General features: G+C 46.4%; 1 protein-coding gene across 3 annotated transcripts in view; it reads left to right on the forward strand.

The window, feature by feature from the left end:
• The window catches only part of LOC309517757 (signal transducer and activator of transcription 5B), a 54,436-nt gene extending 47,122 nt beyond the window's left edge, over positions 1-7,314 (forward strand). For all 3 annotated transcript variants that reach the window (XM_082197223.1, XM_082197225.1, XM_082197224.1), the window contains 4 exons: positions 853-1,008; positions 2,217-2,268; positions 3,289-3,396; positions 4,102-7,314. In XM_082197223.1, coding sequence (XP_082053349.1) covers positions 853-1,008; positions 2,217-2,268; positions 3,289-3,396; positions 4,102-4,228 — 443 coding nt within the window. In that variant the 3' untranslated portion in view covers positions 4,229-7,314. The remainder of the gene's footprint in view (positions 1-852; positions 1,009-2,216; positions 2,269-3,288; positions 3,397-4,101) is intronic.
• The last annotated feature ends 9,704 nt before the right edge of the window (positions 7,315-17,018 follow it).

Below are 17,018 nucleotides of genomic sequence, written 5' to 3' on the forward strand. Positions count from 1 at the left end.
AGGTAAACGGTGTTTCTGTGGGCTGCTCTGGTTTCGCCAGAAGCGGCTTAGTCATGCTGGCCACATGACCCGGAAGCTGTACGCCGGCTCCCTCGACCAGTAAAGCGAGATGAGCGCTGCAACCCCAGAGTTGTTCGCGACTGGACTTAACTCTCAGAGGTCCTTTACCTTTACCTTTAGAAGCTTAGCTGCTGTGTTATACACCACTTGTAGCTTCTGAACCATCATCAAGGGCTGCACCACATAGAGTGCACTGTAGTAGTCTAATTTGTAAGCTACCAGAGCATGCATCACTGTGGCTGACTTACCTATATCAGGAAGGCCAGTAGCTGAGGGACCAGGCAGATCTGGAAATAGGCACTCATACCTGATTTGCTGAAGCAGTGATGTTTTGTAGTAGTCATAAATGTGTCTATTTATTTATAAAATTTCTAACCTGCCCTTCACCATAAGGTCTCAGGGCAGCTCACCACAATATAATATGTGGTTTTTTGTTTTTTTTAAATGAAACCATTACAATTATAAGACAAGTGAAATGGTTACAGATAGTGTGAAGCAGTATAGAGTCAGCAAAAGAGGAGGTCCCACAGAATAAACTTACCTAAAGTGTCACAGGCCAGGGTGAAAAGGTGCCTCTTCAGCATATGGTGAAAGCTATACAGATGCACCTCTGTGAGAAGGGAACTCCACAAAGGAGCTGCCATACAAAAAGCCCTCTGGCAGGCTTCCTCTCCCTGAAATTCTGAGTAGGTGTTTTGCTTTTATTTGGGGATTTGTATTTATTTCTGGTTGGTCAGCGGAGCTGCTTGTTTTGTTTCCGCTGCTGAGTTATGATGCTCTTGTGTCTTACAGCTGATAGAATGTTCTGGAACCTGATGCCCTTCACCACTCGTGACTTCTCCATCCGCACCCTGGCAGACCGTCTTGGGGACCTCCCATACCTCCTCTATGTGTATCCTGACCGTCCCAAGGAAGAGGTCTTCTCCAAATACTACATGCCAGTCCTTTGTAGGTTTTGCAGCACCAAGAGAAAACTGACCTGATCTCTTCAGGAATGGTCTATTCCCACTCTCACATCTAATCACAGACAGACTTCTCTGCATGCCTCTGGCAAGGGAGCCTAAGCAATGGTTACATTCAGCTGCAAGTCTCTCGTTTCCCCCCGCTCTGGAATTTGTGTGATCTGTGTTGTACTGTTGTATGTGCAACATTTTTTTCTTTAGGGCAGCCCTTCTCAACATTGGGTCCCCAGATACTGCCGGACTCCCTGTTAGCTAGGGATGATGGGAGTTGTAGTCTAACAACATCTGGGAACCCGAGGTTGATAGAGGCTACTTTAGGGGGATATATAGAAATGACTGTAATGTTTAGCCAGGTACATAGCATAGGTCAGAAATGGCTCTGAGAAGAAGCAAAAGGAAAGGGAGAGGAAAGTGGGTGGCGCTAGACTTGGATTGTGTAGAGGCTGAGAATATGGAATTGCAGGTGAAAATGATTTATTGGGAAAATGTCTTTGTGATGAATGGGGCTCCAGGAGAGAACAAGGTGTCTTTAAAAACAAAACAAAAAAAAAACATGTTTGGCAGCTGTTCTTGCAGACAGAATAGCCAAGTTGCCAGAAATTAGAAAAGCTCAAAAACAGGATAAAGCATTCTAGGAAGGGATATAGGTGAGGTTTAATCTTGCCTTCTCCATGGGCCAGAGGGGTTTCCCCTGGTATGCATGACCAAGTGTATGATAGCCCTTTCAGTATATTCCTCCCTGCAAACTTGACTTTGGGATACAAGATGGGTGGCAGCTTAGGGGTAGGGGGTACATTTTCCTTTGTGGCACCTACACTTTGGAATGCTTTTCCAGCTGAAGTCAATCAGGTGCGATCACTATTCAGCTTCAAGCAGTTGATGCAAAACTGTACAATAGTTTTATTTTTTGCTGTCGCAGTTCTGCATTCTATTTACGCTGCTGGGATTTGTTAAATGAGTTGTATATCAACACATTTCTTTGAGAGCACATTTACTGTTTGTTAGCCACGTTTAGTCTCTTTGGAGAAATAGGCAGGATAGGAAGACAATAAAACAAACAAAGCAAAACAAGAGGAACAAGGAACACCGAATGGTTTCAATTTGTTCATCTATTTGCATAGAACTGATTGGACAAGATGCTTGCATGCCCTATGTAATAACTCAGTGCCTCCCCCTCTTTTTTTCCTTTTGCAGCAAAGACAGGGGATGGGTATGTGAAGCCGCTGATCAAGCAAGTTGTGCCAGAGTGAGTACCATGGCTCTTTAAAGGCTCTTTTTTAAAAACGGAAGGAAATATAAATATTTGGGGTGGGAAGCAGATGTATTCTCTCCTTTGGCTGCCATCTCTCCTCATTAGCCCTCAACCAAGAGTTCTGGCCACTGCCCTGTCTCCAAACATGGGTTGATGGCTTCTTCATTTGGATCTGTGTTTTTAGAAACCTGAAGTAAGCTAAATGTGTCTGGGTCTGTATCTTGCCAGCGCTATCCCCAAGGGAAAGAGTGGGTAGGAAACGGACATGGTTGAGGACTCGTGGCTTTCATAGTCAGGGTTGTCTCTCTCTCCACAAACCCCCTCCCACTGCGATGGGCCTTTCCTTTTTAGTTAATTTTCTTGGCAGCTACGTCTGCTCCCTGTTTGACCAGCTTCCAGTTGTGATGTGAAGGAGGGATTTAGACTTCTTCAGATAGTGACAGTCATTGGGGGATGGTCCTTAAAACACAGGGCATGGAAGGCATGCAGGGAACAGGAAACGGAACTCCTGGAATGAATGAATGAATGAATGAATGAATGAATGAATGAATGGCAGTGGGTAGAAGGCAGGAGAGTATAAGCTAATTGGGACAGATATGCCGTTGCTGCTGAGGGAAGGGCGAAGGATTGCTAACAAAGCAGGATAGAGGCTGGGAAGACATATGCTAAGACAGAGGTGATCCTCATTTGTCTATACAGTGGTACCTCGGGTTACATACACTTCAGGTTACAGACTCCACTAACCCAGAAATAATACACCGGGTTAAGAACTTTGCTTCAGGATGAGAACTGAAATTGCGCGGCGGCAGCAGCAGGAGGCCCCATTAGCTAACGTGGTGCTTCAGGTTAAGAACAGTTTCAGGTTAAGAACGGACCTCTGGAATGAATTAAGTACGTAACCAGAGGTACCACTGTATCAAGTGCCCCTTTGGTGGATTTAGGTGCCCAGTGCAATGGGCAAAAGGTCCCTTGGGCATATGAGATTATTACCAATGCGGACCCCATCTGTTGCAGGTTTGCCACTACATCTGGAGACTCTACAGCTGGAGGGCCTACCTACATGGATCAAGCTTCCTCCCCAGCTGTCTGCCATCAGTCCCTGTACAACACTTATCCAACAAAGTAAGTAAGGCTGGGTGGGTGGGGTATTCAGGAGGGGGCTCTCCATTGCAAGTGGGTTCTGCTTCATGGCCCTTCACCCTGCTCTTCAGCAAACCTGTTATTATTCAGCGTTGTATTTAATAACTTGCTTGGTAACTATGGGCAACCAGAAATTCCATACAGGAGAGTGAGTGGGCCGGCAGGTTTCTCTGTTCTTCCTCTCCCAGGCCACTCGGTTTCTATACTGACAACAGAGGAAGGAAAGCCTGTCCCTCCTTCACCAGTAGAGGGCATTTTAATAAACAAAACAAAAAAACCCCAGGCTGCTAAGAGGCTAATTGCTAGCCGCGAAAGAAGAGGATTCTCCGTCTCCTTGGCCAGCATAGAAACATGGGTTACTAGCCTCTTACCAAACCAGTAAAATTAAAAAATTGCAGGCTGGTAATTTTTGTTGGCTTATTTACAGGGCAGCTGCCATTGATGTAAGTTCTGCATAATCTTCTGTTTAAACCCAAGTTAACTCTTCTGGCTTCCCCCAAATAAGCCAGAGGACTGTAATTTTCTGAGGGTGTTGAAAAGTTGGCTTGAAAGCCACAGCTCCTTCACAGATAGTTCACTGCATTTTCAGAAGCGGAGAAGCTACTCTCTCAACGCGTCTCCACACCTACATACACCCCTACACCTGCAGCCCACCTGGCCTATACTGCTCCTTTCTCTCCCTCTCAGCCCCGACTCCGTGCTGGACCCAGAAGCGGACTATGACCTGGATGACTCGATGGACGTGGCGCGGCATGTGGAAGAGCTGCTGAGGCGCCCCATGGACAGCCAGTGGATTTCGCACGCCCAGTCATGACCATGCCGCCTCCCCTGGAGAGACCGTGTAGAGACTGTGAAAAATGGGGGGTGCTGCCGTTAGGGAGTACAGCTGCTGTGTGTGTCTGTGTTTGGAGAGGGGGTGCATTTCCTCACCCCGTAGTGAGGGCAAGCCTGCCCTGCACTGACTGGGGTGTGGGGGCTGTGCCTGAGAGGCAGTGGACCTTGTCTCTCCCCTTTCGCACATGCAAAAGGCAGTGGAGTGTATCGCTTGGCTTTCCCATCTGCTCGGCTTTTCTCGGGTCTTCTGCTTTGGCGCACTGCCTCCTTCTGCCAAGCTGCCATATGATTTGCGTTGGGGATCATTCCCTCCCCTCCTCCCAGGATTCCACACACTGCCACGTCCTTTGCCCAGGAGCCTTTGGGCTGAGCTGTGGAGGATAGTAGGCCTTATTTGAAGTATTTGTCTTTTGTAATCTTTTTATGTGTCTGACATTTCTTTTCTCGGCTGCACCCGGGATAAACGGGTGTGTGCGTGCGCCTGCCTGCCTGCCTCTGACCTGCGTTTCCCGGGTGCACACGCGTGTGGGCAGCAGCATTCTGTGCAAGAGACCCTGACTCAGTGGGAGCGCTGCTTCTATTCGGACCCCTTTGTAGTAGCCCACTCTTACCAGGTCCCCCTGGGTTGATAGAACCCTCTGGAGTCGCTCTGTCGCCTCACCCCAACGCCATTCTTTTTGCCTTGTCGCAAGATAGTCGCTTACCTCTTGGCTCCTGCATCATCTAGTACCTTTTGGCTTTTGATGTGCCCGACATTCTGCTCCCAGGTATCACAAGTTCAGCAGATCGCTGAGGGGTGGTGATGGTGTTCTTAAATAAGTTGCAAGCGAAAGTGCAGGAATTAGAATCAGAAACAGTGTTTCCCCTGTTAGGATTAGGGGTGGCACGGGAAGAAGGCCCCTGGATTTCATTGCTGAGTTCCGAGGGGAAAAAGGGATGCCTTGAGTGGAGATTTCTAGATGCATGGACAAAGCCTGCCCAATCGCTTCCTCTTTTCTTCTGATCCCCCAGCCTCCCACCCTCTCATTTCGCTGAACAACTGGGAAGAACAGCTCCCTCCAAACGTTATTTTTTTTACTAACCGGTAAAGCTCAGACTAACTTCAACACCGAAGTTATAGCTTTCTCACATATGTATCTGCGGAACAGGTAATTTGTTAGGAGGAAGGATTCAGTCTCCGATCTAACAGCTACCATATTTTTCCTGGCATCGACAAAGCAAGTGTACAGTGAGAGGTTGTCCTGTTCACTTTTTAAAATCCAGACTTCCCTTTGGGTTGACACAGCTCTTGAATGGTGCTCAAATGGTTAGAATACATCTCCCATCAACAGCAGGCAAATGGAAAAGCCAAATCTTATTCGAGCTCCCTACAGCCTAAACTTGCTGTGAGGACTCTGCTAAAGAATTTTAAAGACTGCTTATATTAAAATCTGAAAAGTACAGGTATGTGTGTGTGTGTTTCCACCATTTTCAGGTGGCAGGATCAGCTAGCGTTAAGAGCTGCCTTACACCAGCTCAGCCTGTTCGTCAATCTAGCACAGTATCGGCAGCTCTGATTGGCAGCAGCTCTCAGGGTCTCCAGCAGAAGATTCTCCCATTAAAGGCCAGGAATTGAATCTGCAACTTGGTACAAGTTGTGCATGTGCTCTGCCACCAAGTTATGGACTGACCCTGATCAGATTCCAAATTCCAGAAACCATTTTGAAATCTTTTGTATTGTAGTGTGTGGATATGGGGCTGGGGGGGGGGGATACCCTAATGTCCATAGGGGAAGGGGAAACATTGGATGGGTAGGGGGAGATAGAAGACTCCGTTCTGAAAACCTGGACTTTTGTTGAACCTTCTGCTCAGTAGCCCTTCCAGAGAGAAGAGGTATGGAACCTACCTCCTGTGGCAGATTAAGGGTTTCATCAGTGTGGGAGACTGGCAGTTCTCAATCAACCCATGGGGCTTATCCATTAGGAAGTTCTGTGGAGAATTTGCCCAATGGATGATTCTCCCTATTGGTCAGTGTGGGAGATGTGGTGCAATGTAAATTTTCTACACTGAGAGACAATCATGTCCTGGGTCTGACGCATTTCTTGGAGCTGTCAGTGACATAGAGAAGAGCTGTCACTTAGCAGTAGAGCAGATTCTGTGCACGTCAAAGGCTGCAGGTCCAACTTCCTTGCGTCTTCAGGTGAAGACAACCCCACACACCCACTTGAAACCCTGACAAGCCACTGCCAATCTGTGTAGATGTTAATGAGCTAGATGAACCCAATGGTCTATGATTCGGAATAAATAAGCTTTCTGTGTTCCTAAATTGTACGTGACACAAAGCAAGGTATCACGTTTAAGTAAGGTAACAGTGATTATGTGAAATGAATACATACGCTTTAAAATCCTTGTAATAGACTGAAGGCTGGCAAAGAAAAGTTACAGGAGCTTTGTATGTCAATCCAGCTTCAGGTTGGAACGTAAACAGTGATCAACAGTCTAGCACAGAACAGGGTTGTGATAACTTCCTGTTTCTCTTTCCCTTTACACAGGGCACTGTGATCTGCTAGGCAGTTATCCTGTGGGGCTTGTACAGGAGAGCACAGTGTTTCCATTCATTTCCGTGGAAACTGCACACAAATACCTGGTGGATTGTGCCTGTCCCATTTTCTCTAGTGAGGCCAGGCCTGTCCAAGCAACAGCTGCAAATGTTACTAGTATTTTCGGGGTGGGGTGGGGGAAAGCACCCTAAAAAACACAACTATTGCACTATTTTAAATAGTTATTTTGCCAAAACTATGAAGAGTTTTGATGGAAAATATATATAAAAAATATTTTTTTTTCCTGCTAATATATCACTCTCTGAAAAGTGAAGTCATAGGAGCAACTGATTTTTTTATTATTATTAAATTTGGGGAAAACGGGAGAACTCAAGGGATATAGATTTAAATGCCTTTTAGGTTTTATTTGGAACAAAAGACACTTTTTATGTGGAAAATACATATTTTGATGAAATATTAATGTTTTGAAAGATGTTCTCTAGCCCTGTGCTACTAATAAAGTGTTGTCTGCAATTTTGCAGGGGAATTAATGGCCAGTGTGTGTTTTTTGGTTAACAATGGCCACTATGGTCAGGGGAGTTTGTGAGTGCGTAGGGAGCTTTTACAGTTTTAACAGTGAGTAGATGGAAGAAATCTCTCTGTTTTAGGGAACGGAGAACAAGAACGTAACAACTTGGGGGTTTGATTGCACAGGGATGTAGAGTGGGCTGTCGATCGCTTCTGTCTTTATCGCCCAATGCTTAGACACTGGAGTAGGGTGGAGCCAGTGAAGTTAATTGCACAAGGAAGGAAATCTCTGGAAAGGGCTAAAATGTAAGGTATTTTATTCAAACCAGCTGATTCCTAGGTTTTTGTTTGTTTGAATCATTAGCAAGGCATCTATGAATTTCAAAAAGTGCTAGAGGCTGATTCAAATAAATGTACTTGTCTTTTATGTGTTGAAAAGGAGACTGGTCATTGTGTCTTCATCCCAGTGTATTTTGCTACAACCTTTAACCCAGTGTTTTTCAACCACTGTTCCGCGGCACACTAATGTGCCGCAAGATGTTGCCTGGTGTGCCGTGGGAAAAATTGAAAAATTCGAAAGATTTTTTTAAAAAGTCAAATTTTCGCCCACTAGGCGGGCGCCGGACTGTGTCCACCCTATTTTCCATCTGTCCTGGGTGGAGGTCAGATCGGATGGGATCGGATGAGAGCGGACAGGCGGTCCGCTCTCATCCGATTTCCCATAGAGAGCAGCGGGGCTCTGACATCTCCCTCTCCGCACACAGTGGTGGTGTGCCTCGTGATTTTTTTCATGAAACAAGTGTGCCTTTGCCCAAAAAAGGTTGAAAAACACTGCTTTAACCTTTCAAACTGGGAGCACAAAGTTAATCTTAACTGATCTGCATAGTGCTTCCTGACTACAGTGGTGCCTCGCAAGACGAAATTAATTCGTTCCGCAAGTCTCTTCGTCTTGCGAGTTTTTCGTCTTGCGATGCACGGTTTCCCATAGGAATGCATTGAAAATCAATTAATGCGTTCCTAGGGAAACTGCCTTCAGACCAGGTCCGGGGACTGTCCCCGGACCTCTTCTGAAGGCTGGGGGGGGGGGAACAAGGGCTTTTCTGCCCACCCCCAGCATTTTAAAAAACCCCGGGACAGCGGAGGACTTCTCCGCTGTCCGGGCGATCTTAAAATGCTGGCGGGCGGCGGTTTAAAATCGCCCCGGGACAGCGGAGGACTTCTCCGCTGTCCGGGGCGATTTAAAAGCCCCTGGGAAGGCAGGCAGGGGGGACAAAGACTTTCGCCCCCCGCCCGCCTTCAGAAGGCGTTCCCACCCTGCCGCCCGACTTCGGAGCATCGTTCCGAAGCCCACCGGCGGCAGGAGGAGGTGTTCCCGCCCCACCGCCCGGCTTCGGAGGAGGTCCGAGGACAGTGGGGAAGACGCGCTGCGCTTCCCCGCTGTCCCGGATATTTCCCTATGGGCTGTCGTCTTGCGAAGCAAGCCCATAGGGAAATTCGTCTTGCGAAGCGCCTCCAAAACGGAAAACCCTTTCGTCTAGCGGGTTTTCCGTCTTGCGAGGCGTTCGTCTTGCGAGGTACCACTGTATTCATTTTAAGGCTCTCCCATACTCCCATGCCTCGTTACCACTGACTGATGATGATGTAGTGCCTCTGTTGGGGGGACATGCCGCACTCCTTCTGTCCACTTTGGGTCCCCACCCTTCACTCAGCTCTCATCTGTGGCTCCTAGAAGCTGTCAGCACGCGGCAGCTTCTTGTATTCAACAAAACACAAAGGTGTGGGAGGATGCAATGAACAAACACATCCAATCCGGCTAGCAGTCAGTGTGAAAGGGAACACGGGTATCTACAAGCAGTTGAGGTGCTTCCAGTGTGGATGATGGCATTTACCCAGGAAACCTCCAAAGAACCAAATCACGTTGCTCCTACAGGTACTCCCTGACACCCTGCTTTCCCTTGCCCCATGCAAGTGAATGGGAGAAGATGCTGTAAAACACACTCAAGGACATAGGAAGCTGCCTTATGCTTGGTCAGACCTGTGGTCCACCTAGCTCAGTATTGACACTGACGACGGCAAACAGCTCTCCAGTGTTTCAGGTAGAGGACGTTCCCAGCCCTACTTAGAGATGCCAGAGATTGAACCAGGAAACATGCTTGCAAAGCAGATGCTCTCCCACAAAGCCATGCCCATCCCTGGCCCTAATGATCTGCAGTGAGGCAGTTATGCCTGCCTTCTCCTTGAGGACGAGTAGCTGAATCCCTCTCGATTTTTTTCCATCCCAGGCAGCTGCCTATCCTCTCAACTAAGCTGGTCCTACTTGCATATGTAGGTGAGAGTGTTGGATCACTCCAAGGAAAGGAGTAACCTATGGGAAGGATCTTGCAAGCTTTGCAACTCCACTTAATAAGGCAAAGTGGCAGGTGATGGTAAAACTCACTCTATCGCTGACTCCTGCTGCTTGGGTTACTTGGACAAATAGTTTGGCCTTTGGAAGCAGAGGTCCATGGCCTCACTCAGCAGAAAGGGCCTAAGCGTAGCAGAGCTGTCTTACTGCATTTTGGAATAAGCAGGATTATGCATGCCATCAAAAGCACCCTCATCTCCAAGACCATTTAAGTCTAAGGTCTAAAATGACCCAAGTTATACAACTGCAAAACAAACAAGGGCCCATACATATCTTGGCTTAATGTAGATTGTGAACCCCTTGTGCCTCCTTTAGTTCCCCCCTTCACCAATGGGGTGTTCTCCAACTACTGCTGTTTCACACTTTCTCCTTCCTGAATAGAGAGATTCCCTGTGCTTTGAAAACATGAATGAGAGCGAGCTACATAAGTTGAATCTCCGGATTTCCAATTAGGAACAAAGCAGTAAGTCCTCCTCAAAAGATCAACAGATGCAAAAGTGGGATTGCCTGTGACTGCCATGTTAGCATCGTGAGCACAAATAATCATGAATGCACTATGAGAAGGGTATATGGAGGGCCCTATTCCCACTCCATCCTGGACACATTGCTGTTACCTGTTCTGAATTAAGCACAACGCGGCCACCAGAGGGTGCTCGGAAATCAAGTTTTTCAGCTTGGAAAAGGTGAATGTGGCCAAATTGCACCTAGGGTCTTCCCTTGGCTCTTACATTCAGAAGGGATATTTCCATCCAGTTCTGCTGTTCTGTGCATAGAGCCAACTTCTAGGGGCCAAGGGGGCTTCGGCCCTCTATTAACATATTTGAGTGGGCTACCCCCCCCCAAGTTGATGGGCATTGCCATTCAAATGGTGTGTGTGCTCAATGGGTTCAGTTATGTGGTGTAAGGCTTACCTGGTCCCCCCAGTATTTGTATTCAAGTTGGCACCCCTGATTCTGTGTGAGTAAAAATCCCACATTAAGCCCCATCTGAAATCGTCCCATTGGAGAGTGTAAAGTATGCCTGCATACTCCGAAAAGAGGTTAGGATGGATTTGCAGGTAGGCCTCCAAATCACGAATCTGTCCCCTTAAAAGGAAAAGCCAACTCTGGCCCTTTGGCAGGATTCTACCCATCCATTACCCCTTTGTTCAACAGCTGTGGAACAGAGCAATTCAACAGATGGAAGTTTCCACATCACTGCAGGGGAAAGGCTTGTCTGTTCAACTGTCTCCTTTCCTGCAACTGTTTAAAGTAGGGGTGGGAACCTGTGGCCCGCCATGTGTTGCTGGACTACAACTCCCACCATTCCTGGCCAAGCTGGCTGGGGCTGATGGGGTTTAGAGTCCCACACAGTCTGGAGGGCCACACCTGGTTTAAAGTGCAGGAAATGTGCCCTGGGTGGGGAGTGTTAATCCCCTTTAATCTATTTGCCTAGGAACTTGCGGGGGGGGGGGGATCTCCCAATAAACATAACTTCTTTTCCTGACCTATTCCCCTGCTCTTCCTTCTCTTGCACAGCATTCATTTCGCTTTATTATCATTTCAATGCGTCCGTCAGCGTTGCACAGAAGCAGGGCCACTTGCAGCACTGTTTTGAGAGATCTGATCCTCTGCATATAGAAGCTAGAATCAGCCTACGGCTTTATATGGCTCAATTCCCAAACTTGACTCACATTCACACCAGACATTTAAAGCAGTATCATACCACTTTATAGCAGTCATGGCTTCCCCAAATAGTAGTTTCTTAAGGTTGCGGGCCTACAATTTCCAGTACCCTTACCAACTACAGTTCCAAGATTCTCTTTGACCGTATAAGAGTGCTTTAAACATATGGTGTGGGTGTGACTTTACTTTTCAACTTTAAGGCTGATCCAGAGAATGTATCTGAAGCAATGAGACAGAGGCCTGGGAAAGCACAGTGCCTTTTCTCTGCACAACGGAACCATAACCTGACCCCAGAGGCGTGGGGGTGGGAGAGCTTTTCAGCTCAAAGTCTGTGGCTTTCAGGCTGATCTGAGACTTGGGACTTCTCCTTTTAGTACTGCCCGTTCCAAAATGCCTCTTAAGCTGACTGTGTTCTGCTTTGGGTTAGGAGAAATAGGAACGATTGTGTATCTGCGTGTGTGTTTAAAAGATGAAGCACAAGGAAGCGGGATTATCTCTTTTGCTTTGTGGCTACGAATGAATCTCCTTTAATCCCCATTAAGAGATTTGTGTGTGTGATTGGAGGCCGACTTTCCGTTTTGATTTTCTTTTTTTTAAAAAAAATATTTTGCAGTACTGTATAACTTTGGTTCCTGGCAAAGCCTCTTTGAATATGGAGTCACTTCCATGGCTGGCTGGGACCAGCTGGTTTCCGTGGACACATGCAGGCTTCAAGCGAAGAGGCTAGGCCTTCCTGTGGAGGGAACCTACTGTGGGGACAGCTGCTGCCCAGAGATGGGGAGGACGGGGGCTCCTAGCATTTGGAGCTGAATGCTGGAAGAAACTGAACCAAGGCAGAATCCCCGGTGAAGGAGCACAGTTTCCCTTGTTTACAGTCACATGGAAGCTCTGCATTTAAGAAAACCAGAAAGCTAATACTCACTACAGGAAATAAACACATTGATGGGAAAGATCCCTGAAGTGGAGATGATCCTGCATCTCAAGAGAAGAGAGCGCCAAAGTAAGCCTGCTCTCAAGAGAGGAATGAAGGAATAGGAGGGAAGCAGGAAGTGAGGAAGCAATCCTGAGAGTATCAAGCTAACACTGAATTAAGGGCCATGCAGGTAAGCACAAGAAGGGCAGTCTAGGAAGCTTGGAGGTACCCTTTCTCGTGCAGATAAGTCAGCCTACAGTGCAATCTGAGTTGCACAAGGACAGCATCCAGTGCTTTAGCTGTTTTCTTCCACTTGACAGCTTCTTCCCTTGCCAAGGTTTCAACTTCTTCCCATGATGTTGGTTTGGGAATGTCATCTTCCCTTGCAAAGTGATGCTGGCATGCTTCTGGGCAAGCTGAGCATCCTCGTGCAAGCTCTGCTGCCCCTTCCGGCTGTGCATCTTGCTCTGGAACTTCACCCACCTCACCTCCCAGCATTGCCACAGCCTTTGTTGCCCTCCATGCTGCAAACCAGAACATCTGGTCCACCTTATTTGATAGCCTCTTGCTGAAAGGGTGTTCCTTCCGGTTGGTGTGAGCTCTCACTGATTTTCTCCATCTTGGAGTGGAGAACTCAGTATCCCATTGTGTTTTTTGTGTGGAGTATCCTGCTAGCGTTCCTTCTAATGCAGAAACATCAACCTATAGTGGAAGCTGAGTTGCATCCTGACACTTCCAACAGGGGCAACCACAGTGCAGCCAGGAATCCTAGATCTGAAAGTGCCTCTCCGTCTAGGTGGGCAGACTTCAGACTTCTCAGATCCGCTCTGGGTTGTTGCTGTTTTACTCAGGTGATTGATAGGTGACTTCGGGTGATGCCTGAAGTGGGCGTGGTTTAGAGAAAGGCCAAACTAGAACCCAAGATTCACCCACAGGCTGGAAGCCCTGCCCACTACCTCGGATGCAAATTATGGTCATGTGCAAAGTGTGTTTCTCCAATTTGCCTGCCCCATCCAGCTCTAGGTGCATCTGGAATTAGGGGGCAAGCAGAGTTTTAGGCTCAGAGGAAGCTTCCTTTCCATGCAGGGCCACACCATTTATCCAAAGTCCAGGGTTTAGGTTTCAAACAGCTGGGTCATTTTAGATTCTGGCCTTAATGGTCTCAAATGGCAATGTATATTCCTTTACTTAAAATGGTCTTTAGATGATGCCGTGTGTTGTTTTGCTTCAAATTGTGGAAAGCCAGCAGCCGTGCTTGCTCATTCTGCTGGATGCAGCCTGGATTTCTGCCCCAAAGCCCTGCCTCGCTGCCAGTGCCAGTAGATTAACGCGGAATTGGAGGCTGGCGTCTCTAAGCACTTTCCTTTGGGCCTCCCAGCACCTCGTCAGAAATTCATCACTCCCATCTGTTCCTAGTCATAATTTCACATCTCCAGTGTGCTAGGTTCTGTACAAAATGTGCCATTGTTTAGGACCATCTTGTTGCCAGCAGTGAATCGTGCAGGATATGCACAGCTTCAGTGTTGTTTTCGAAAGGATGCTGTGGATGTACTGCTGTGCTGTTGTGCAGCAAAGCAGAGAAATAGCTTTCGTCCTAGCTAGCCTGTTGTTGGGGACAATGAGCATTTAAAGGGCAATTAGGGTATCCTTTTTGGCCCAAGCTGCATCGAAACATTCCTGGAGTTCACACTCACCTGCAGAATGAAAGAAGGATGGCAAAACGAAGACCAGTTTTCTTGGCAAGGGGTGCTGTGAGGAGAGCTAAAGGGCAACAGCTGAAGAGCTGGTTCAAGTATCCTGCTGAACTGATGATGTTACTTTAAGACTAGTACTGTCTACCTCAGTCTGAACCATGGTAAGACCTGTTCTAGGCTGCCCATTTGTGAAGAAACAAATGATTACAAAACAAAAGCCTTCCTGCAAACAAAAAATCATCTTGCAAATGCTACCATGAACTTAATCATTAATGTAATGGATACTGAAAACAACAACAATAATAAATGTACTGTGGTGCATTTAAAAGGCTACTTAATCATCATTATGATAACAAAATAAAAAAATTCCTTCCAGTAGCACCTTAGAGACCAACTAAGTTAGTTATTGGTATGAGCTTTCGTGTGCATGCACACTTCTTCAGATACTTCCAGATACTGGAAGGAATTTTTTTATTTTGTTTCAACAGGCTACCTACCTGTCATTATAATGATATTATTATTACTGATAATGATAACACTGTCATTGTGGCACATAAGGAGATTTATCTTGTATAGGCAACCATGAATTTTAACAATTGTTATTTAATATTTTATCGCATAAACCTTTAAAAAGGCAAAGTCTTTCTGCAAAGGAAACTTTTTCTTGAAAAGACTACCAGGAACTTCATTAATTTCCATACCAACATCCCTTCCCTCTGCTCAATAAATGGGGACCAGAAAACAATATGGAAAATGGGCAATAATCTCTTCCCTACCAACAATATCATCCCATCCTCTGCCCTTTTCTGCATGGACATGCAAGTAGACACTGGCCTTCGTGCTTTGATGCCAGCAGCTGGTGCTCAGCAGGGCCAGGTAGGGGGTTCCTTCTGCTCCACACTAATTGCTACCCCACTACTAAGGCCAGCATCTTTCACGAGTGCTGGTCTGGGTAGCAGGAGCCTTGCAAAGCTGCACTGCCAATTATAGAGCACCCAACCTTCAGGATCTCATTAACGCTGCTCTAGCTCTCTGAATGATCAATGGAGAGTCAGGGATAGCAGCCCTTCTAAGCCAGGTGCAGAGTGGGGCGGGGGGCGGGCGTGTTAGCTGCAACAGGCAATTTTTTCATCCTGAAATTGCTGGGAACCAGCTGCTCTGGAAAACAATTGGATCATTCTGGATTAGATGAGGCAGTTATTGGGGGATGATCACAGCAGCTTCTGACATCCAGTCTAGGAGTCAGTGCTGAGTTCTAACATGTTGACAACGAAACAATGTCCCCTTGCTGTGAACCAGAGTGGTTTTTTTTAATAATAAAATTTACACCATTTTGATGAAATTGCAGGCAAGAACATGGCACCAGATTTGGCCTCTTGTCCCAATCAGCTATTTTGAGTTGGTTCATGGTGAGCTTGCCTCTGCCATGTACTTTTGACCTCTAAGCTACTTGCCTGAAAGATTAATTTGTCACCTCAACTTTTCTCCGAAGAGCTCTAGGCAGCATATGAAGGGTTAATTTAATTTATCACAACAGCCCAGTGAGGTAGGTTAGGCTGAGAGAGATTAACTTTTTTAACCATCACATCGGGACAAGGATTTGAAGTGAGGTCTTCCCACTCCCAATCAAACACTCAATATTATCCTACTCTAGATTCTTGTAGAGAGTTGTCTGTTACACTGGGCTGCCTGGTTACCTGTGGTAAGTAAGAGCGACCAATATAAGAAGTTGGGGGGGGGGTTGGCACACTACAAAGTAATATGTTGATGGTCTTTTTTTCTTGTAGGTCACTGGTGCACTCTAAGTGGCTGACATTAGGATGCCTCAGTAAGTAGACTGCTAACATTTTATGGTCTAGTAACTGGATTTATTTCCAAGTTTGTTCCTTCTGGTAACAGTTAAGTGATTTATGACATTGGAATGGTTATTATAAAAGAGTGTCTTTCCCATAAATGGTATGTAGCTTGTAAAAATAACAACAACACACATAGAAATAAACTTCCAGAATCAACAAGTGCATAAAATCCTGAAAGCAAATTTCCATGTCACACAGAATTCTTTCTTGGGCTTGACCCAATGGATGGATTGGAGATGGAATGGAAACACGGACACATTGGTATAAAAAGGGTAAGAGAGAATCAATAGTTATGCTTAGTTTCAGTGGTTCATTTAGGTAAATTTGGGTGCTGGACTTACCCATGGTCTCACTGGTGGTGGTGAGGAGGCCTTTAAGAGAGTGATATGCATTGCTTCACCTACTTCAGAATATAGCAAAACCAGTTGGCTTCATGTTTATTCTGCTGGACATCTGCCCCAAATCCTGCTCTTACCTGTTTGAATGCCGCTTCTTGGCACCGGGAACAAAATTCAGTAGCAGCCACAGTCAAAAAACAACCAGCTATGACAAAGCAGTGAGTATTTTTTTTTAAAAAAAGGCCTGGAGAACAGAAAATTATTAGCCTGGCACTGAAAAGGGTAATGGAGGCACCTGACAAGCTTTTCTAGAGAGAGCACTGCACTATCAGGGAGCCACCACTGAAGAGGCCTTCTCCTTGTAGGCACCTTCCAAACTTGAGGTTGAAGAGTCAAGTGCAAAAGGGCCTCCATTGACAACCCCAAAGGGATATTTTAACCCTCAAACTGTTGTCATATTCTCAATATAATACCCCCACCAAATAAATTGCTATTTGTCCCCGGGGGGGGGGGAGTGAAGGTACCCATCCCATCTTCTGCCATTAGGCAGTCAGCGGCTCTGGGGCATGAAAGGGCCATTAAAAAACGTACAAGAAAAGAACACCCACATAAACCTTTCTCCAGTACCACCATTCTAATCTGATTCACAACCTATTGCAGTAAATATTTTTTAAATGAAAAAATAAGCATGGTGGATTCTGATCGTAGATCTCCCACATCTCATCTTGTTTGACCCTCAGCCTAATTTACATCACCCTGTGGTAAGCACAGGGAAGGAAAAATCAGGCACATTCGCTATCCAGTAAGGGTGGGATAGATGTACAGTGGTACCTCAGGTTAAGTACTTAATTCGT

This window comes from Podarcis vaucheri (assembly GCF_965113315.1).
Source record: "Podarcis vaucheri genome assembly, chromosome: 13".
Lineage (NCBI taxonomy): Eukaryota > Metazoa > Chordata > Lepidosauria > Squamata > Lacertidae > Podarcis > Podarcis vaucheri.